This window comes from Falco naumanni, chromosome 9 (genome assembly GCF_017639655.2).
Source record: "Falco naumanni isolate bFalNau1 chromosome 9, bFalNau1.pat, whole genome shotgun sequence".
NCBI lineage: Eukaryota > Metazoa > Chordata > Aves > Falconiformes > Falconidae > Falco > Falco naumanni.
In genome coordinates, this window is record NC_054062.1 from 4,490,155 (window position 1) to 4,513,864 (window position 23,710).

At 47.3% G+C, this 23,710-nt stretch overlaps 1 protein-coding gene across 1 annotated transcript in view; it reads right to left on the reverse strand.

Moving 5' to 3' along the window:
* LOC121093624 (voltage-dependent N-type calcium channel subunit alpha-1B-like) overlaps positions 1-23,710 on the reverse strand; it is a 301,786-nt gene that overhangs the window by 182,458 nt on the left and 95,618 nt on the right. The window contains exons 4-6 of the mRNA XM_040606263.1: positions 14,467-14,558; positions 12,179-12,331; positions 7,761-7,948 (exon numbers count right to left, since the gene is read on the reverse strand). Of these exons, the coding sequence (XP_040462197.1) occupies positions 7,761-7,948; positions 12,179-12,331; positions 14,467-14,558 (433 nt within the window). The remainder of the gene's footprint in view (positions 1-7,760; positions 7,949-12,178; positions 12,332-14,466; positions 14,559-23,710) is intronic.

The window sequence follows — 23,710 nt, forward strand, 5'->3', positions numbered from 1 at the left end:
TTGGACACAACAGAAAATGCAGTGTAAAAGAAAGAAACTGTATCAGAAATGCACTGTGTGCTTCACAGTGGCAAAACCAAACCTTTCCTTGGGCTTATTCTTCCTGTGAACATAATGTAAGGAAAGCACTTCCACCAGGTTTTTCCCCCCTTTTCCTGTCTGCTTACGCTTTTGCTGTCTAAACAGTTTTGTTCATAAGTATGTTAATTCAGGACAAGGAGAGCAGATACACACACACACACACGAACAAAGAGTGATCACAGGAGACTGAACTTGTCATAAACCCCCTCAGCCACTAACACGGCAGGCTGCCAGCACCAAGAGACACAAATATTACCATAAACAAAACTTCATTTATTCTCATCCATCTCAGTATCTAGCAATTATGGATTTGTGCTTTACTGGACTGGCTTCAGATCACTTATAAGAGACAGAAGACAACAGCGTATTAGGTGTGTTCGGAGACAAGTGCAATTTCAAAGCCACCTTCACGGAGTCCCACAGGCTTTGCTATTGCATTTGCTGCTCTCCCAAAGCAGGTGTGACAGTCACACATGAGGAAAGCCAAGCGCATAACCCCACAGGAAACCACAATCATGAGCAAAGGACCCTCAAAAATCCACTTAAGTCACCTTCAAGCCTTAACCAGGTGCTTGAAAGTGTATGGGGGGGTCTGAGCCCAAGAGGTATCTCACAAGCAGGCAGCAAGCCATGAGGGCATCACCTTGGATTCTTCAACTCACAATTGTGACTGATGAACAGAGTGTCAATAGTTCAATCTTCATAGATAAATGCCCCCAGAAAGGCACATGTGAGCTCTCCAAAAAACTGGATCAGACTGACTCTTTTCTGCTCCTACAAGCCCCAACACATCCACCATCCTACCAACAAAACCATCTCTGGGTTGGGCTGGAAATGGAACATCAATTATATACCAATCTTCCATTTCTATGTATTTATAAGAATCAAGAAGTTCAAGGACACAAAGGGGAATGAAAAATACCATGTGAATCATAACTTATTCTAAATTCAGTGAGGGTAGAGTTCTATTTGGGATCCAATTTAAGGTAGACTTACATTTTATTTGAACTGTTCGTTCCTACTTGCAAGCATATTAGGTTAGGCCCAGTCCACAGTCTTGAAATACCCACTGGACACTAATATTTGTCGGTAGAAAATAGAAGAAACATGAAAATCTCTTGCCATTAAGATCAAAAGAGAGTGAGTGTACACTTTGACATTTCTCCTTTTCTGCAAGGAGTCCCTATTTTGCAAAGCAAATTCCACCATGTAGCTTTGAACTCCTGTAGAGAAAAGATAAAAGGTGAAAACCCAGCTCTTTGAAAGTCAACATCAAGACTCCTGCCAACTTCAGGTGAATCAGCTTTGACCCGTGATTTTCTGTAGAACGGGGACCACAAACCACACTCCTCAGCTCCTTGGAAGCTCATCATGCACCTCCACTGCAAAGGCATGACTACACTTCATGGAGGGGTATAGACCAGCTAGCTCAAACAGTGCTGGCTGTGCAAGGACTGCAGCGAGGAGCTCAAAAACCCTCCCAATTCACTCTGTGTACAACGGAAAGCATTGAGCTCCAAGCTAACTGCAGCTACGGTGCTAGGTCTACCCTAGATATCTCATGGAAGGCTACCAGTGTGCTGCTTCTCTGGTTACAGGCTTTGTAATGAATGCTTCTACTTGGCATAGTAAAATAATTGTTTTAATTGGGGAATTCATGGGCGGGCAACAAGACTTTTCAGGCTTTTCTCACTTTGCAAAACAAGGGGAGCTTCCCATGGCAATCAGGATTGTGTTTCACAGTGGGTAATAAGGTTATGCAAGGCACGGGAAAAACTGAGCATTGCTGCTATAGAAGAGCAAACCAGAAGTTATTCCACTGTCTCTTCAAAAAGTTTCACACCTCCAAATAGCCTATATCAGCAATATGCAATAGGTGAATCCACCAATGTTCCCACACTAAGCATGGAAACAAGATGCTCTACACATCATTGTTTACTAGATCAGGAGGAAGACCAGAACTCAGAAGGACTCGGATCCCAGGGCACCACAGTTTCTCTTGCTGAGCATCTGCCTTATTTCCTCCCACCTTGGCATTTGTCCCATTTCCTCCCACCTCTGCATTTGTCCCTAGTACTCAGACTCAGTTTTCTTTACCCAGATTCTGCACCTTGGTTTGCCAAGAACTTGGAGGCCATCACTGGAAACATTCTCCCTCACCAATGCTAACATCCTTAAGCTCCAGCAGCCACTGGTAGTTGTCAGATGACTATGCTTAAAGCATGATAACAAGTGCAACAAGGTAATACTTAACCTACTAAAATGCTTGAAGGGAACTAATGAATAAATTTATATAATGGCCCCAAGGGATAATCTGATCACCAGTTACCACTTACCTCAGTAACAGCTTAAGCACAAGCAAAGAGGATGCAGCAACCCCTGGGGTCTCACATCACCCCCAACCCCAGTGTGATGCTCCACGTGAACACTACTGACTGCAGAAAGCGCCCACCCTGAGCAACAGTGCCCAGAGCAGAGCTTGTGTCAGCACCACCAAACCAGGATGCAGAATGGTTGCACCAGCCCGGTGCAGGGGCTGGTCCACATTGCTGAGAGGCATGACTCCTCTGGGTGCATGAGCCTGGGACCAAACTCATCCCAGCTGCAAAGAGACAGATTTGCTACTCTAGGGCAGGTTGTACTTGAGCAGCATCGCTGCCCACAGTGAGCTGTGCTCTAGGTAGGTTTTTCCCTGATTTCATGGTCCAGAAGATGCTCTGCCCAAACTTCAGGGACCTCTGATCTATCTGAACTGGACTAGATTGAAAAATTGTTCACAACACTGGAAGACCACAACACTGAGTCCTCCTACACTGATGAGGAAAACAGTTCCTTACTCTATTTTAATGCATACCGAGATCACACTGGAGCCTTGAATTAGCAGAAGGTTAAGTGCACTCCATTTGCTGGAGAAAAGGTTCTTCCCTGTCCTCAGGACACAGCAACTTTCCCAAATCACCTGTTGCTCCTTGGACCTTTTTGAGTAGAAACAGACCACAGCTGACAGATCTGCAGCTCACAGAAGTGCTTGTTTGGAGCAATTGCTCTGATGCTATTGTGATTCAGGAAGGAGTTTCCCCCAGCTTATTCTTAAAGCATTTCACCAGCTGATGATTCAGGTTTTTTGCTTCAAGCATAAATCACCTTCCAGATAAAGTCTTGCTAGAAAGCTTTCACCAGCATGGCAGTGCTACGTTAATGGTTGGACTCAATGATCTTAAAGAACATTTCCAACCCAAAAGATTCTATGATTTGCTCTAATTAAAATGAAACTGAGCATAAACAGTGGATCAGCAAGGAAATACTGGGCTGAGATCTGTGGACTTGCATTCTCCCTGCCCTCCTAAATAATTTGTCACAGAAGGCACGAATATTTGCAAGGTAGATTACTTACTGCAAAGCCAAGTCTTTGGTGCTATTTCTCTCCAAGTCTGTAGGAAGGCTGCACCTGGACCACAAACAAAGTCCCTCGGAACTGACTGAATAACCCTTCACAACAAACCTCTCACTTTGGAAAGACCTGAGCCAAACCATCAAACTCAAGCCCAAGCTCCCCCTTTCCTGAAAACCACTTTACACAAAACTCTTCAGCTTGCCTGATGCCACCACAGCCCAAATTTTTAGTCTCAAAGCTACTTTCAGGACAAAGCAAACTCTCTCCCTTGGTGAAATTAATGCTGAACTGGTAAAGCACATCTCACAGAATCACAGAATGGTCGAGGTTGGAAGGGACCTCTGGAGACCACCCAGTCCAACCCCCTGCTGAAGCAGGCTCTCCTCCAGCAGGTTGCAGTCACATCCAGGTGGGGTTTGAATGTCTCCAGAAGAGACTCCACAGCCTCTCTGGACAGCCTGCACCAGTGCTCCGTCACCCTCACAGTAAAGAGGTGTTTCCTCATAGTCAGTTGGAACTTCTTGCACTTCAGTTTGTGCCCGTTGCCCCTTGTCCTGTCACTGGGCACCACTGCAAAGAGCCTGGCTCTGTCCTGCTGACACTCGCCCTTGAGATATTTGTGTGCATTGATAAGATCCCCCCCCCTCAGCCTTCTCTTCTCTGGGCTAAGCAGGCGCAGTGCTCTCAGCCTTTCCCCTTAAGGGAGATGCTCATCATCCTTGTAGCCTCTGCTGGACCCTCCCCAGTAGCTCCCTGTCTCTCTTGAACTGGACACAACACTCCAGACGTGGCCTCACCAGGGCAGAGCAGAGTGGGAGATCACCTCCCTCCACCTGCCAGCCATGCTCCTAATGCCCCCCAGTCACCCTGAAACTGACACACACACACACCCCCACCACCACTGCCAACTAAAAAAACCCTAACTCTTCCAAACATCCCACCACAAATGTAGCAGCAGGAAAACAGGAGCAATAACAAAGCCCTATTGATGCAGGACAATCAATCAATCACAGTTTTGCAGAAGGAAATGAATGGCCCATTAAGGAAGCAGTCATAACCTCAGCTTCCCCGTAATGGGTCTGGGTCCTAGACTGCCTGGCATCAAGGGGATTTCAGCCCTAAGGACAGACCCATGTGGGGCTGTGTCTGCTTTAGCAGCAGGAAGGGAGAAGGTTTGCACAAGCAAAGCAACAAACCCACCCCAACCAAACCACCGTGTGGCAGCGGGCACACAAAGGGAGGGGAGAAGGAAGCGCTCTGCTGAGCCTCAGGAGCAGCAACCTTCCCACTTTCTAGTTAGGGGGAGAAAAAGCATTAGAAAGCATTTTCTTACTAATGCACGATCACAGTTTACACAGACTGCCTCTTGTGGTCCACAGCCTTTTGCAAATCTTAATTAAGCAAAACATTGAAAGTAGGTTCACAGCTCAGCTCTGATGAGTATCCTGCACCCAGGGGAACGCTGGTTTCCTTGAGGACTCCAGAGGCTGAGGCTGGCAGGGGAACTAGCTCCACCACTGCAAAATTTTCCCGGCCAAAAACATTCTCCTCAGCAGTGGAGAACCCAAATGGTGAATCAAAGCTCCCTGAACAAGTAGTAACCTCTGATGGTCACTGCTGTCTGAGCCTAAATAAAATATGCTGGTTTACTTCTTGTGCTCCACAAACCAAGGTAAAGGGCCCTGACACATGTTCGCTTACCCCACTGCTCAAGTTCTGGATGCAAGAGGCAACATCTCCCAGCTTCCTCCCATATCAACCCAGTAGGGATCCAGCTGACTCAGGCAGCATTAATGTACAGTTGCTGAACTGACTGGTGTTGGATGGACAGTCTGATTGCATTGCTGGTACCTCTGCACAGTCTGACAACTGCATCCACAAACACCCATCATGCTGGGGTTTCAGTCATTGCTGCAACCTCGTTTGGGCTTTTGTTCCATTTTTAAACTTGATGAACTTAAGAATAGGCACAGAAGAAACCAAGATGAAAGCCAAGTGGCCAGAAAACAGCAGATGACTGAAGCTGTGAAAAAGTAAAGGGCTGCACAGAGTGGATCTTCTCCACCCACATCTTTTCTCAGCTACTAACTTGCAAAAGCACAGCCAGCTCTTCAGCAAGCAGAGCAGCACAGGGAGGGGGTGACAGAGCGTGCAGGGCAGGGCCAAGGGAAGAGGGGCAGAGATCGCTGCTGGCACTAGTTACATGAGCATCATCTGCCAAGTGGTCCTGTAGCACAACACACACTGTTCACCCTCCACCCGACAAGGGGACCATCCAGAGACCCTCGGATCTGTCAGAGACATGAACCCACCAAGCATTAAAACCTAAGCTGGGGTCTCAGGCAAGGCTTGACATTATAACAACAAATCAACTGTGTCTCATCCAGGCATCTGTTTCCAATTAGATTAACGGGTATCTAGAATGATACTATAATTTTCAAAACAACCCCCAAAATCAATACCCCAATAGTAAGCTCTGGTTTTTGCATGTGGTACAAAAGGCAGTTTGGGAGAAGATGATCTAATACACCACGTATTGATTAATCAATTCCAGCCAGGATGCTAATGGGCTTTTCTTACAACAGTTGGCACTAGAAGGAAGGAGCAGGATTGCTGAATGAGAATGGGCAAAACTGGTTGCGTAATAAAGTTTCAGGGAGAGGGGAGGGCATGCTAGTGGGGAAATGGGCCCTTCTAGAGATTGCTCTAAGTGGGTAGAGACCGGGGGAAAAAAACAGAGGAATGAAACAATGAATGCAGAAGGTAATAAATCAGATATATCGGCTACAAACACAGCAGAATTGTACCGTGCAATTTACTGTCGTTGATATTAATAATACTTTCCTGTTGCTACAGAAACCCTCACGGGAAGGTCTGCGAAAGAGCCCAGCATGGGTCTAGAGTCTATAATGAAGTAGACTGAACACTTTGTAGTCCTACCAGCCAGTGAAATGGTCCTGAGGCATTATTAATGCCTACCTTAGTTATTTTTCCACTTCGGCACTTCTGGCTAGGACAGCATGGGGTAATTCAGATCACCTGTGCACTGCTGCCAGATTGTCCTTCCTTCTACAGTCACCAGAAAGAAGCAGCCAACATAGCCATGCATTGTTAATCATCACCACTTGCTCCCTCCATCCTGTCCCTGTACTTGATGAAGTCCTCTACCACCATTGAAAATGGGAGTACAAAACAGCTAGACTATCCTCCAGACCCCAACCACAGAACTTTACACCCACTGCAGAAATGTGAAGACCTAAGTAAGTCACAGAGCTGGGGAGAACAGGTCTGCAACAGACACACAGGTCCCTTACAGCTCCCAAAGAGCAGTCATCACACTTTGCAAGGAAATATGACACAGATGCTGGAAACCAGCCGACAGGCTCTATTCCCAGCCTGTCAGCCAGGGTGAGATGCTTGCCTCTCAAGACTGAACACCTCCAAAAGGGTGGGTAGATATTTCAGACACAAACAAGAGCATTACACTGCCTGAAAGACAGCAGAGTCATTCAGTTGTTGCTACTTGGGTGAGGTTGCCCTACTCTTTGTAAAACTGGAAATAGTAAAACTGACCAAGAGGTTTTGACCTTGAGTGGCTGTGACATGGTCCAGGCTGGCAGAAGTCACAGCCAGTGAAGACCCTAGCAAGAAAATTCAGCCTGATGTGTCTTCTCTACAGCCAAAAGTCATGTCAGGTGCAAAAGTGGCTGGTAGGGCTTTGTAAAATTGTATCAGAGTTGCCAAAACTAGTACTGGATCTCGGTGCTAACATCCAGTTGGTGCTGTTCGTTGGTGCAGATTACAAGTTTGACCACAAAGGCTAGATCCAGTCGACAGAGCCCCTAAGTACAAAATATTAATGAGTCACTGGTTTTGCCACCCTATATTGTGCAATTTAGTAACTGATTTTCTATGGGACATCATGAGAACATGGTCCTACTCACCCCCCCATGCTGCAGCAGAAAACACCAGCATCTTGGAGCAACACGCCAATTCTTACACACGCTAACACCACGCTGACACAAAACATTACGTTGCAGGTAAGCAAGTCTGCAGCCTCAAACCACCACAGGCCACAACAGTGGTTCAAAACCTCTTACAGAACCCACAGGAAAACCCTCAGGAAAACAGGAACTATCCTCCTAAAAGCAGGATGAGGTGATAATCAATACGTGAAAAATGCACAAACTGATTTATTTTTTTTTTCCCCCCAGAACAACCTTTTCAAAAATAACACAATGCATAACAGCACCCCAGGAGTGTTACAGCCCCATCAGTGACTCACATTGTAGAGGATGTCTGTCCATCCCTCCATAGTGATGCACTGGAAGACGGTGAGCACAGCAAAGAGGATATTGTCAAAGTTGGTGATCCCATAGTTGGGCCCTTGCCAGTACTCTCTGCAGGTGGTCCCACTCTCACACTGCCTGGCAGGAGGCTCCTCTCCGCAAGGAAAATCTCCCACCTCATCACCTGCAGAGAAGAACAGCGGTGAGAAGACTTACCGACCAAAGCTGCTCAAGCAGCAGGTGCTGCTGCATCCTCCTTGCACCACCACATCAATGTAATTTACATTTCAGGCTTCCTTGTACCACTATGGGCATGTAAAAGACATTACACCTATGCAATCATTTATCTACTGCTATGTTATAAGAGATGTTTTAGTGGCAGGGTGGAGCAGAGACATCCCTGGAGTGCCCATGATTTATAGTTTGGCTCAGTGTTCAGCCATGTCATATATATGAAAGGCTACCAAAAAAAAACTGCAGTAAAAGCAAGGATCTGAGAATGGTGCATACTTCAAACACCGTGAGCCAACAACTCACCCTCATACAGCATAGCCAAGTGCTAAATATTGGCACTACAACATCAAAGCAAAAGGGCAGGTGCTGCACCCGTGCCTTAAGCAAGAGCTCTTTGTGGATAGCCCCAAAATTGTCCAGATACAGATGTTAGACCACAGCTGCATGCGAGTCCCTGGCTTCATCACAAGGCAGTACCACCACAGCAGCCTGCGAGGAGGACTAAGAGCTCCAGCCCCTCCGTAAGCTCCATATTTCTGCCCAAAAGGGCAATGCTGCGGACCACAGGTACACATGGCAGGGAAAGCATCCAACTGTCACCTTGTCTGCAGCAGGGATGGAGTTTCTCTGCTGAGTTTCATTTCAAACCCAGAGAAGGCAAAGGAGGATGAGTCTGTCCTAGTTAAGGACCACAAGGGATGGCCAGGAGGATGGCCAGCATCTTCTAGGGTCGGGTGTGAAGTCTGAAGCCTTGCAGCCCTCCAGAGACATTGCAAGCACCAACAGAGAGCAGTTTGGAAAACTAAAGTGCTGGGGTTTCAAAGTAAATAAATATACTAAGTAATATTGCTATTTACACAGAGATGCAATTCGGGAAATATTAAAGGGTTTTTAAAGTGACACGTTATGGTAATGGAGCAGCAAACTGCACAAAATCAAATTCACCAGGGGGAAAACAAGATCAGCACTAGCAATAATTAGGAATAATCATTCCATAGAGCAAAGCCTGCAGGAGGAAAACAAGATTGTCACTGTGGCTCCAGGAGATATATATATTTATGTGTGTGTGTGTGACGCCTTTTCCTGTTGACTCAACACCTTAATGCAGGGCATCTCTCTCCAGCTCCCATATGGGTCACCACAGGCTTTCACGGGGTCTTAGTGAGACAAGCCTGCAAAAAGAAAATACCAAATCTGGCTCTCGCAGACCATTTGTGAGCATGCCTTAAAAGAGATTCCAGTTTTATCTCTGGCCTTTTGTTGCCAGGTAATGCTCTGAAAATGCACTGCATATCTACCATGAAGTGTTGGGGTGGGTTTTGTTTTATTTTTTACCTTTTTTAAAAAAAAAGAACAGAACTGGTCCCTACTGCCCAGGCTGGGGAAGACAGAGAAAAGGGGACTCTCAAAGAAAAGCATGTTGCTCTCCTCTCCTGAAGCACGTTCAAGGCACTGGGGCTGGCTCAGCTGCAGGGTGGCTACTTAAAAACAATGCTGTGCCGGCAGAATAGTACAGCATGGAGGACGCAGGGAGAGGAAAACAAGTTGGACATCCACTGGAACATGGGCTAGTATTAATTTTTACCCATTTTTCATTAGAGAAATATCTCCACTAGCTCACAACAGCCTGTCAGGCTGAGTAGCAAACGCCTTGAATAACTCTTCTGCCATATTTCGGTCCCTAGCCTCTCTCTTCATTGCGGTTTATTAATAACCTACCCAGGGCTACTGGATTAGCAGGGTTATAGCAACATTTGCTGTTGACATCTGCACTCGGTTCCCCTCATGATGCGCTGAAGTAGCAGCTGGTACCTCTCACGTGGCTCCTGATTCCAGGAAAAATCCCAGTTTGCTCACTTTGGGGATTTGGAACAGAAACAAGCATGAGCAAGTCCTCCTTCTCCAATTTGCTACCCTCTGACAGAGGCATCTCTTTAATGAGGCTCACATTTCCACACTCAAGCCAGCCTTTGGAGCCCATGGTATCAGGTCTGGGCTTGTTAATGTACCTCTTTGTAGCTGATGAGCACTTAGGTTTTAAAAGGCTCAGCTGATGGCTTTGCAGGATGCTCTGCTGCTCCACTCACAAGGGACCACAGCGCCAGGAAACCTCACCGCTCCCTGCCTTTCCAGAAACACCATCGTGCCATTTCCCGCTGAGCAGGTGGAATCGATCCCCATAATTCATCCGACAACCAGCTTGCTACCCTTGGGAAAAACAGGGGCCAGTGCCTGTAAACGCAGGCGCCTTCCCACACCACCCGGCAAGCGGATTCGGGGGGAGGTGGGTCGGGCCACGCCGCGCCCTCCCACCGAGGTGCCAGGTGCTGCGATGCAGAGATATGCACACACACACCAGTTTTTCGGCTGCACGCCCAATTCCTAGCTGGAAGCCACCCAGCAAGCAAGAGTCACTTACACACGACATTACACATGACAAAAATCTGTCCTGGCACAGAGGTCTCTCAGTCATCACTGATGTCAGAGAGTTGTCTGCAGAGAACACAAACAGCTTTGGGCTTTATTTTTCCCTGTTACGTTAACTAGATTCTGGAGGGAGGAAAGAAGTTGCTCTTCTCTTTAGCCCACTGGCTAAAGTCAGCCCATCAGCGAGAGAGCCTCAGAGCTCAGCAAACCACCTGCAAACAAAGGATGCAAAAAAATCACCCACTTTGGTTGCAATTGAACAGACCTGGGAATGCAAACCTGCTCGTAATTGCTTTCTTCCTGCCATGTCACTGAGAACGCTTCTGCTTCCTACACATCTATATTGTCACCGATACTATTCCTCTGCAATTGCTGCAGTAGCCCCAGAGGCTGTGCAGTGGGCTGAGACCTGTTCTGCTTGGCGTGAACACACATCCCCCTCACAAAAAGATTTCCCTCTCCTACAAATCCAGTCCAAAAATTCATTTCTTCCAGGAACCATTGTGCTTTGCTTACAAGACACAACATCTGACTGTCCTTTACAAGTCCTGTTATGTTTTTCTAACATTTCATAGGAACATAAACAAGAAAAAAAATTCACCCTGCTTTTGAAAAGCTTTTTGTAAACTGAATAAATTAAACTGTTTCCATGTTGTTAGAAAGCACTGTGAAGGATGCCCAGAGATTTGGCAGGGAAGTTGTTTTATTACCATTTGAATGCATATAAATAAATCAATATTAAGACCTATTAGTGATAATCACTGAAAATACAAGACTGTGTTTTAAAGACTGCCATTTGTACCTTAAATTGCAATCTTTTGGAGGCAGGAACAATATTTTCAACTGTGAATAGCCCAGATAACCAACACGTATTAGCACTACTATAAAGGAATATTAAAATATCACATGGAAAAAATTGGCTGGTTGGTTTTCTGTCTTTTATTTATTTATTTATTTACATTGCAGTGAGTTCCGAGGCAGGGACAAGCAGCTGGCTTTGACATGGCAGCCAGTCCCAGCCAAGGGTCTCTGGGCATTACTCCTCTTCACCTCCATCTTCTAGGGTTTATCACTTACTCACAGGTAGACACATCATTCACTCTGCAGTGCCCAATTTTCCTTGCCCTTCTTTGTTTGAAGGACATTTTTATCTTTTCTCCATCAAAGGGCTCCTTGCCTTCCAGCTATTGTCCTTTTTTTTATTTTATTTTTTGGTTGCTCCCAGTCTTTCCAATCTTACTATTTACACCAAAGTTTTCTCATACCAATGCAACATGCCCCAGAAGCCTTGCAAGGAAATTCAACATTCAGGAGCTCTTCAGAGACCTAAACCCAATGAAAGTGTAAACAGAGGCTAATCATTCAAAATAACAAATAAAAATAAAAAACCACAACCCCATACCCTTCAACAAGCTGTAACAAGAATTTAGTTTGTATTTCTACCATGAAAAATTTCTCCCATGAGAGGAGGCCCTAAGCACCTTTGTCTCACTCTTGTGTAGACTGAGAGCAACCCACTAGCATCAGGGGTGGTGTAACAGAGAGAGGAGACTATGCTCCAGTGGGTGTAGGATGAGCACCAAAGTCTGTTAACTTGTAGAATAGGTGGGTAAAGAGGAAGAGAATGCAGTGAACATGGAAGAGGAAAAAGGAAAAGCAACATAAAAGCAGGATAGAAAGCATCCCGATGAGATGCAGAGGACCAGAAGCACAGTAACCATACGCTGGGAGGAGGGCAAAGCTCAGAGCTCACCTGTCTCATTAGAGAAGCAGGTTTTATGAAACTTCCCCATGTAAAACTCCAGCCCGATGATGGCAAACATCACGATGGCGAAGAAGAGGAGCAGCCCGATCTGAAGCAAGGGCACCATCGCCTTCATGATGGACTTGAGGACAACCTGCAAGCCTGTGGGGATAAGGAAAAACATACAATCAGTGGGAAGAAAAACAAGGGTTTGGGGGTGGGCACAAGGTAGGAGAGGGGTGCTGTCCGAGGGCAAGTTTAGGACTGGTGATGCCAAGCAACGCTGCTTTTCCCAGGGCACTATAAAAAAGATGCTACAGCCATAGTGCACTCAAGATGCGAGAGAGAAAATCGGGAGATTTATCTTTTTCTGACCCCTTTTCTTCAGCTCACAGATTCAAAGGTCTCTTAAGCCTCAGAGACACAAAAAGCACTTTTCCTGAAGCCAGTGGAGTTCCAAGACACAGCCTGGAGCTGGATCAGGTCCTTAAGGCAGATCCTGCAGCAGCGCAGATGCGGCAGCAGAGCTGGGCACCATGGCACCCCCCTGTTCCAGGGAGGGCTCAAGCTGCACAGGGGCTGCCTCTGCCTCCCTGACACAATAGCCGTGATGCTGCAGTGCCTATCACACCTTGCTTCTGGAGAAACAAAACCCTGTCTCCAGAGCTATCCATCCACAGCTTTTCCATTGGCACTAAAACTCATTTTCAATTAAAACCAGGGGTGATAAGGCAAGAGAGGCTGGAGAGATGGAGGCGTCAGATAACGTCATATAGATGCATGTAACAAAAAAAAAAACCTTCAGCGATAAGCAGCAGCTGAATGCCACCTTGGTGGCCTGTACTAAGGTGTGGAGAATGAAGGATCATCATTGTCTTGCCACCTTGTACAGCAGCACTGAGGTCAATACCGGGGCATGCAGGAAAAAAAAAGCATGATCTGTTGGATGGGAAAAGTACTGAGAGAGTAGAAGAAAATCATACACCAAGCTTGTGTATGAATGTACCTCAAGGTTGTACATTTTATTTACTACAGGAAAAAAAACCTCAGCACACAGCTTTCACAGCATCACTAAAAATAAGAGAGCAAATAATGCTCTGTGGGAAAATACTGTGCTGGTCCAGGACACATCACTGGGTGGGAAAGCACATCCTCCTGGGGGCAGCGTGCCACCCACACCAGAACAGGGACACCCCTGAGGGGCCACCTTACTTCTCTGACATCCTCAGACTGTCACCATGACAACACAGGCAACAAGTCCATGAAAAACCCACCAGCAGCATCTCCTTATTAGAGATCTTGTTAATAAACGATGCTTTTCCCAAGCCTAGCTAAGGACCTCTCCCCTGGGGGAATTCAAATTCAAGCCTTGCCAATGAAAGGATGCTGGTTTCAGGAAATTTTGGAGCTGTTAGTGCAGAGCATAACCCCTGGCAGGTTTCCGCAGCACCAACATTTTAGTGCTGAGGCAGCCAGGGAGGTGGCAGAGCTGATGTCCCAACCCGCTGCCCAAGAGGAGAGGGGGCCGTCTGGCTGCCAAGGGGTTAATGCAGAGAAGAGCAGAGTGTCCCACAGAGCAGCGGTTCCCTTTCACCGGCTCTTGCTGGAGGGAAAAATCTCTCTGTTCCACAATCAGAAATAAAATACACTCCTGACAGCGATCCCCCGCTAGCGGGTGGAGCAGCTGGTAAACAGCGACAAATAAAAAGGCAGTGAGGGACGGTGTGGGGACTTTGATGGCTTCAGGGCATCAGCAAGGCACGCTGCAGCTCCTCACCCAAGCACTCAGACCCTTCACGTTAAGATGTCAAATATATCAAGTCACCCATTGAGAAGGCAAAGCAAAGTCCTATACCCATTGAGAAGGCAAAGCAAAGTCCTATCTGCTTTTTCCTTTTGTTCCGCTCTCCCTCCCCCGCCCCCCCCCCCCCCCCTTATTAAGGGGTAAAATCCCTAGTGCAAGATGCCCAGCTGGTAAAAACTGTCAGAAGATCCAGCCTCAGGGCTGGGGGCCTGAAAGGTGCAAAAATGTGAGTCTCAGGTCTTCACACCCCAGAAAATTAATTCAAGCCCAAAGGCAAAGGAGTCCCTGCTGCACACCTGCACATTTGTGAGCGCAGCGCTGAAATCGGCTGGCTGCACACAAAACGGGATGACAGAAAATCAGGACCTAGCAAGGGCAGGTGGCACAGACCATGAAGAAGCAAGTGAAGAAAATGCTGCTCAGAAAAGCACGTAACATCCCAAAAGCTATAGAGCACCGTTGGCTATGAAGACGACCTTATCACGATACTCACTTGGGATTCCCGACACAAGCTTCAGGGGTCGTAACACTCGGACGGCTCGCAGGGTCCGCAGGTCAAAGTCCGTCCCAGCAGTTGCTAGAATCCTAATTGTAAAAGGGGAGAGAGGGGGAAAAACTGAGATTAAATGCAAATCCCTCTTTCCAAAGCGTACAGAAGTGTTGTCTAAAACCAGCAAATATTCAAGCTGCTCTGAACTTTATACCTGCGATCACATTGCAGATTGTGTCCCCTGAAAACCATCAATTCACACGCTCCTCCAGAGCTGCCGAGCCTTGCTCAGGCTGGAAGAAAACCTGCAACATCAGATCTGCAACATCAGCCTCCTTACGAGGCCATTTACACACAGCGAGCACGCCTGGCTCTGGCTGTTACAGAGCAGCACCCTGTGCCTCTAGGAAAGCACACGCCATTTTTCCGAAGGAGACTGTGAGAAGGAAATAAATCCCTCAGTTATGCTAGAGATTACCTGCCAGAGCTTTTTTTCCCTATGATAAATCCAGAAATCCCTCAAGTACTGATGTCTGGTGTTTCCTAATATCTGAAGCACTTTCTAGTTAAACAGTTTACTCCGTGTGCAAAATTCAGGTTTGTTCAGAGCATCTTTTTTTGAGGAGAATATCCAGAGAACTGGATGCAAGTATTTCTTCTGATACACTGCAGTAACTCTGATAAGAAATACAGCTCCCAAAGCAGAATGATTCTTAAAAATGTAAGTGCTCTGCATAGAAAAATGAAATGTCTTCACTGGTTTAGGGCACAGTAAAGGAAGAAATATTGTCACAGTGTCCACAAGTCACAGTGATGCAAACTCCTTAAGCGAAGACCCTGTGAGGCAAGCTACCTACAGAGAGCATGGCAAAACTGTGTTCGTTAATTACTGCAGCACTTGCTATGATGCTTCAACAAAAATATTCTTAATTTGAGACCGGGCTCCCCTAACACAAGCCAACCACACAGTTACTTCAGAGCCAAACACCTCTCACCAGCTCCCCATTGACTGCACCATTTAACGTGATTGTAAGCAATTGCCATTGGATTTTACCAGGTTTGTCCCCAGGCAGTTCTACCAAGGTGGAAGTGGCTGAGCAACCAGTTCACCAGTGGGGTCTGCAAGCCCCCAGCCACCCCAGTACACACCAAATGTACAAGCTGCCAGTGCTTTGTTACCTGCAACTGCTGAAAGCGCTGCCAGTGGGGACCATAACCGCTCACTTTGCCAAGCCTTCCCCAAAAGCTACAGCAGCAAGAGGGACTTGCAAACCTGGCTGGAAAGCAGGATTCCAGAGGTGCCATGGGCCACAGGCAGAGCTGGAAGGAGGCTGCCAGGCGTGGGCAGTGAATCCCAGGCAGTCCCCTGGGGATTAAGCACCCAGACACAGCAAGCATCCCATGCCGGAGCACAGAGATGCTCCGAGGTGCAGAGCACCCACAGCGTACACCTGTGATTTATCTGTGCCTGCCCAGGTGCCCTTTTTCTCAGTTCCTGGTAACAGGCTGCTGAGCATTCAACAAAATGGCCAGCTACCATAAAAAAAAAATACAAGAAAAAGCCAAGCTTTTCAAAACAAGACACACTGATTTCCTATATAATACATAATATGTCTGGCAAATTCAGCAGCAGAGGACACGACTGTGTTGGGAGCACTCACAGCACAGCTACACTCAGATGAAAACCCTGTCCTTGACTTACTGACTGACTTAGCACTGTTGCCAAGCATGGGCCAGGGAAGAGCAGGATCAGCATTGCTGTGCGGAAAGGGCCAGACTCCATCAGCAGGAGGTGCTGGAGATCAGGAAAAACCCACGCTGAGATGTTGGATGGCAAGAGAGGCAGCAGCAAGCCAGGACCTGAGGAGCAGAGTATCTATTCTATAGGACACCTGTTCCTACATTTTCACAACCAGAAAATTCACATTACATCAGCTCTGTCAATGCTGTTTGAGCATAAGCAACGGGAGACAATTTAAACCAAGAACCATCACATGCAGAGACTTCTAATTTAGTCTTCTGCACCCATGCCAACTATTTCATTGCTCTCCTCCCTTCCATCCATCCTCACAACTTAAATGCTCACTTATAAACCTCTGCAGCCTGGGAATAGCACAGGCACTTCAAGTCAAAAGATAATCTTAAACATCCAGCTTGGATGTTGCTACTAACGGCACAATTAGTCTCAAGTGAGCTAAGATGGATTCGTGCTGTCATCAGGCAGAGCCCTCGTTCCTAGTACAAGCTGAGAGGAGGGGTGCTTGATACATTCATCTTTGATGTTTCTAAATTCATAGACAAAATGGGAGCAAACAGGGGACACCATCAATTAGTCCCATGGTGCCAGTAAAACGTTCCAGTAGCTGGAGGTCTTCATTCCAGTCTTGTCTTCCTAATAGGCTTGATGCTAAAACCAGCCTACTCAAACCATGGCAACACCAGCCTCTCCACCTCCCCAGTCAAAACCCCTAATCATTCCTTAATTGCCACATCACTGGCACTGTGGGAACCCACTGTAGCTAACCTACGTGGGGCACCCTACAGCCCACCATCTCCCATGACTGGAGAGCTGGTCCATGGATCATATCAAATCACAGCTGAATCATTAAAACCATCTATGACCGCACAGCTGAGCTGCCACTGCTACATCTGTCCACGAATCAGCCGCTCCTGAAAAACAACACAACCCTGGCCAGAGTTTGCCTAGAGAGGGAAAAAAAAAAAAATACAGCTGCATCCTAAACAAAGCCACCTTTCACGTAAGAAACAGAAAAGCAATGGGATGAGGTGGTAGCTCTCTAGGTCTAAAAATCCACATCTGAGCCTTGCAGGTAAACGAGGCAGGTGATGAGAAAACCCAGGGGGGCATCCAACAGGTTTTCTGTACCAGCTGGAGCGGGGAGGGCTGGACGTTGCAGCCTTCTTGCACTGCTTGCTCACAACCATCGCTCTGCTGCCCCAGACAGGCTCTCCGAACAGTGGAACCAGGGGAAAGAGGGTCCCAGGGCTTTTAGAAGTGCTGTGGGGTCAGTGTCCACTCCAGGAGCCCTGGCACATGGGGTGGCACAAAGGACCCGCGGCAGCTCTCAGCAGCTGGAGCCCAGCAAAGCGGCTCGGTGGGGGGAAGCCGTGCCAGGGCGGAGATGGTGCCTGCTCTCCCTACAAAACCAAAGTTAATTTACAGCTGCTCAGCAGTCCATTCCCCTAAACCATTCACAGACATGCATGGAAAAACGCCCCAGTGAAGAAAAAGCTTTAATTAACTTGATGGCATTTGCCTAAGTGCCTTCTTTCTGTTTTACTTTTTCCCCCACTCCAGCTGAAAGCTCGCAGAAGCCACTGTGAGTTAGGCCAGAACAAGTGGGAAATTATCATTAAAAGTAAGAGAAACAGAGAGATCAAAGGAACAGGCTGACAAGCATGTCCTGACAATCCTGGCGAAGCATCCCTGGCTGCAAGCGAACAGCTGAGAACAAAGCAGAGGTGGTGGGTGAGCCAGTGCCGGAAGAGGAAATCAGCTACCAAAGGTTAAAAAAAATAGGAAAAAAGAGAAGATTTTTAGGAGATAACCTCACAAAGAACAGCTTGATCTGCTAGCAGGCTGAACAGAAACACTGGGATTTGGTAGGAAGTTGTCTTTGATAGCATTTCAAGTGTTTAAGTACAACAAAATCTCGTTAAATAAGTTCTTCCATGTAATTTGCCTTTTTTAAGAGCAGGATGGCCAGCCACCAAATCTTTCTTGCTCAGATGCTGCTGTGGCAGATCTGGGCATGCATCCTGCCAGCCCAGCAGTGCTCAGGGCCACTGCACTCCTCGCTTTCATGGCCACTCCAAGCTTTCATCTTGGTGAAATGCTGCTTTCTCCATCACCCCCTCCATCAACAAGCTCTGACTGACACCTGTTCCCAGAGACAGAGGTCGGATTTGTGAGAAATGCTTGACAACTTTTGTTCTAGCAAAGCCTGGAATAAATTATAAAAGCAGCTTATTCCTTTGGGTATAAAAGAAAGCGAAGAACGAAGGGAAAGTTCCTTTCCTGAACATTATGCTAACATAAATAATTAGCAATCCATTTCTTAAAGTACCTCAGAGCTCGGGATTTCTGTGTACTGATTTAGCCAGACCTGCTGTCGTACAGCACTGCACTTCTCAGAACTGCCCGATAACAAATCTCCTGACTGAAGCTCTGACCAAAGAAATTGCCTTGAAACTCCTTCAAGCTTAGCCCCAGATCTCTAAATCCTGAGGGATGGAGTGGGGAAAAGCCCTGCTCCTCAGGATCATCCCCAACTTGTCCTCCTCCCACCTTAATGGCCTTTTAGTGGATTTATTTCAGCTTTTCCAGATGATATCTCAGGGAGCAGGTGGCAGAGGTGCTTTGCATCTCCCCCAAGGCAGGAAGAGGAGGAACAGAAAAACAGGAGATGTTCTGAGCGAGAGCCAAGATGATCAAAAATACAGGGGTTTCTATACATATCTCTGCTTATAAGAGCAACCACACCTTGGGTCCGGCCTCTCAAAGAGCAGCCAGGGAGGCCACACTCGACACACACATATCTGCAGGTGATGGAGCACATTTTCCGCCTGGTCTCCTGGCATCACTGCCTATAAATCACAATGGAGGTGGCATGAGACGTGCAGGAAAGAACTGGACCTGGCTGCAAGTCCAGCAGCTTCAGCATGTCTGCTTGTGAGCAGATAACGTACAGCTACAGCAAAAAGCAGCACGATGAATAACTGAGAATGATTAACGCTTCCAAGGGGATCTTGCCACTGTACAACACTGGTGCCAGGGCAGGTTCTGCTAAAGGAGGAATCACAGGCATAAATTATAGGCATTTTTAATGTAAACTTGCTATTTATTATATTCTAGTCCTAGAAAGTATGTGGAAACAGCGCCTTTTTCAGAGACCTTATCCCAAGCACCCTTTCCTAAGAAGTGGATCAATCTCTTCCATGAGATTAGGAGAAAGACTGAACACGCACCAGACAGCTTCCCTCAAAAACAGATAAACCTAGCCAGCAGCACAGCAACTGTCTTAGGAAAAGAAATAGCAGCTATCACTTCCTACCCACAGATTCACCCCACCTAAACAGCATCGCCCCCAAAACCATGACAGATGCAGGAGCACAGAAAACTCCAATAAATCATCCCCATCCCGACTTTAGGCACAGGCTGCTGATCTTTAACAAGCCCCAGTGACCCCCAGGAAATGGAAACCAGTGGGAAAAATAAATAAAATAAATACCTTAGTAAGTATTGGCTGAGTAGCTTCAAGACTTTTCTCCCTCCCATGGGCAGCCAGTGGGCTGACCGTTGCCTCCATCTGTGCTACCTGCCAGCTGTGATCCTTTCCCACCTGCTCCTTCCCGGTTTCTCCTCTGCTGCTTATGGGATGGAGAAGGACCCCAACCCCATGGGAGCTGCCACCACCAGGATCACTGCCGTGGTGTTCATGGTAGCTAGCAATCCAAGGGAACCTTCTGGTCCTATGCCACTGTGGCAGCACTTGAGAATTTTACAGTAAAAATTAAGTGGAAAGAAATGATTGTTTTGAAATGAGAGATTCTATGGAAAAGATTCGTCTCCCTAAAAAAAAAAAAAAAAAAATCCTGTAAAATTCATCTGAAGTAGCTGGGCTTTTTAACCAGCATTTTCCCTTCAACAGCATATGCAGAGCATTAAAAATTTACAAAAATATATATTCTCCATTTCTTTTCTTTTCCCCTGAAACCATTTGCCATGGGAGGCTGCTCTGCCTGCTGCTTTCCTGAACGACCCTAAACCAGCACACAGTCTGCTCCTGGCTGGAGCTGGCAAGACTTTCCAGAATCAGGAATACCAGAAGCACACCACCCCACAGAGGGCAACCACTGGCCTCACCATGCACATCCCGCCTCTTGAATTAATGGTCTTTATTTGAAAACACCAACTTTTCCAGTCTCTGCCCTGCACAATGGCCAGGAACCACCTACCTACCAGCAGGAGAGCCTGGGACAAGTGAAAGTGGCCAGCAAGACAGAACTGGCTGTCAGGGAAGCTGCTGCCCAAGCGAAGGACTGCAAGGTCTGTGCACCCAGGCAGTGGGTTGAGGAGCTGCAGGAGGAAAGCAGCAAGTCATGATGAAATGAATTAGGGAGGGAGAACAAGGAACAGAGTACTTTTGGAGGCTTTGCAAGAAGAACTATTAGGTCCTCACAGTGCTGACCTCCAAGGACTACCAGAGCATCAATGGCAAATAGGCAGCACCACGGAAGACACGGTGTCGTGATCTCTGACAACTTGTGGCAACAGGGCATCACTTGCCCCTGTTTCCTTGTACGTATCAACCAGCAGCAGATAAAGTCTTGGCAGCAGATGAAGCCAATGAGCAAGACTCCCAGGGAGAAACTACACCAGTTGCACACACTAAAAGCTGCAAAAGGATGCGGCGAGTAGTGGGTCTCTGTCTGCTGAGAGCCACCTCAGCCGCAGTGCAAATCAAAACGAGTATTTTTCACCTTCCTAACTCCAGAGCACACACTGCTCAGCCTTACGCTGGTGACACGATCTGGCTGATTCCCTTGCCCGGGACTTGAGGGCAGCGCAGCAGAGGCAGCCAGCCAAGGGGTGCCCGTGAGCCAGCCAGCCCCTCGGATGCAGGCAGCCGGTTTGCTCCGCACAGCAAGCCTGGCTTGTGCTCGGACTGCAGCGACGTGGCCGCCAGCCCCGCTGCTGCCTGGTTCTCCCAGCCACGGCACAAACCTGTGTGCAAGCGGTGGGTGACAGGAGCAGTTGGAAAGATGCCCCTTTTCTCTCAGCTTGATTTCATGGCGTGCGAGCTTTATCTTGCCTACCAAAGAGACAGAGTCAACGCCAGGTCTGAGCCGATAAGTAGATCTGGCATGCTAATTGCACCATTTAATTTATGGCATTACCAGGTTCTTCTGTTGGCTCTATCACTCCACACTGGTGCCTTCCCCACCAGCTGTCCACAGCCCCTCCCAAATGAAAGGACCCAGCTTGCCAGCTCTGCCTCTCCTTTGGATGGCCACCACCAAGTCTGAGCATCCAAGCAGATACCTGCAGATTGTGTCTCAGCCTGCTGCTTCCCTTCAAAGCACGTCCACACCACCACGTACTGGCTCCCAACCCTTTCCTTAATACCAGCCTACTGAACAGCAACTCAGACTGATCCCCTTCCTCAGATAAATGTGTTTGTGCCAAAAATCACTGTATCCATCAAAACGGCCTCGCTATGGTGAAAGAAAAGCCTGTCTTTAGCTATAACACAAAGGAAACAGAGGGTAAAATAAAATATACCAAGGAAATAACAATATTCAATAGTACGGGGTTGCACTGCTTCAGAGGCACAAACAGCCAATTCATTCCTTGGTGTCACACCAAACGAGCACATTTCTGAGCCTTTTGTAGCCAGCGTTAAATTTACCACCAGCCTTCAGCATACAGAGCTGCCCAGATACGAATGCAAACTCTCTCCTCCTCTTTGCATGGCAGAAATGCTCCAGAGTCCTGGGAGGAGACACAACAAAATGAGAGCAGAATGCTCCCCCCACTCCCAAAACCACCAGCAACCTACTTTCCTGACTAATTCCTGAGCCAGGCTCCAGGGAGAAGAGCATCTGTAGACACATCCTCCTCCGCTACAGCAAGACACACAGCACCTAAGCAGCGTGCAACACTCGAACAAAACGAATGAGGTTTTGCAGAGTGCAGGTTGCTGAGGGCTTGGCTTCTGCCCAGGATGAAGGAAGATACTCTGGTTACGAGACAATTGCTCAAATAAGTCCTTGTTGCTTCTAAGCAGGAAAGACATGAACATACCACACCGCAGAGTAGAAAAGGTGGCTCATTCTCAATAAGCAATAAAGGCTGACGGCAAAATGCATATGTCTAAAATATTTTAGCGAGCTCACGCTGGGAAAACTGAGCACTGAGGAGTTAAAATCATCCTGCACTTTATTGTGGCTAGAAAGTAGGTCATACCTTGAGTCTCACTACATTAACGTTACAAAGGAGAGATGGCTGCTTTCTGTCCTTGGAAATGGGAATCCCAGTATTTTGTTCCTGGCATCAGACGATATGGAGAGCAGGAACTGGGAGCCCAAAGCACTTTCCTGGAGACATCTGGGGTCACACCCCCCACCCTACGGCCTCTTGTGCCTGGGCAAGCTATGAAGGGGGTTAGCTCAGTAGCAAACGATTCTTAAAGAAGAGAGGGGGATTTCAGGGTCAGCAAAATGTTTCAAGTATTTTCACTTGGCAGGAGGTGGAAGAGAGAACAACAAAACATCATCTGGGATTGTTTCTTCCATTTGTCAAGTTCTAAAATGAAGTATTCTGATTTTTAATGTATTCCTTTCTAGTGAAAGCAATTGATGTCATGTCTGCAAATATTTTGTACTTGATTTAAAGCTGTCGTTTTCCTGAAAAATACAACGCCCCAAATCATGTCTGCATGAAAAACGTCACCCAAACCAGACACTACATTTCATGGCTGTGCCAGAAAGTCTGGAGGAGCGTGGCTGCTCTCTGCTAGCTGGCAGCTTGGAATTGAGCAAAGAGCATGGGACAGCTGGTAGGTGGATGTATTTTTCTGCCAGGTGGGCTAGCAGGGCAGCACAGACCCTGCAGGAGGTAAGAGTTCCAGGTCACTAAAAGCACATCTCAACCCTCCTTCCCCATAGGACCCACCCAACAAAAGCCTCTGTGCCAGATTGCCCTGGGAGCAGTGATGGAGCCTGTGTTATTTGGAACCAGAACCACATCACCCTCTCCATTTGGCCAGTCCCCAGAAGTAGCTGTTCATGAGTTGAGCAGAAAATGCCATCGCTATCAGATTACACTAGAGCTGAAAAAGCAAACCAAAACAAAATGGGTCAGAATAAGAGCTCAGCCTTCCCTCCTGGGGTGCTGAACTGGTGGTGCTGCTGGAGAAGGACGGGGAGCAGCAGTCAATGAGGGACTGGTGCAAAGGACAAGGAAAAATATCTGTCAGTGCTGGACATATTGCTCAGGACAGAAAGGAGACTGCTTCGAGGTTACTGTTGTGTGGGCCTTTCTATACCACAGGCTTTTCTTTTCCACCAAGCCACCAGCTGAACCACACACTAGTTTCCAGAGGGAGTGCTGGGAGGGATGGCCTCCCTCCGCTCCACCTTGGCACTGCATCGCTGGATCCTGTAACAGCTGAGAGATGGGCAGATAATGAGCAAAGATAAACACGTCATGCAAAATGATAAC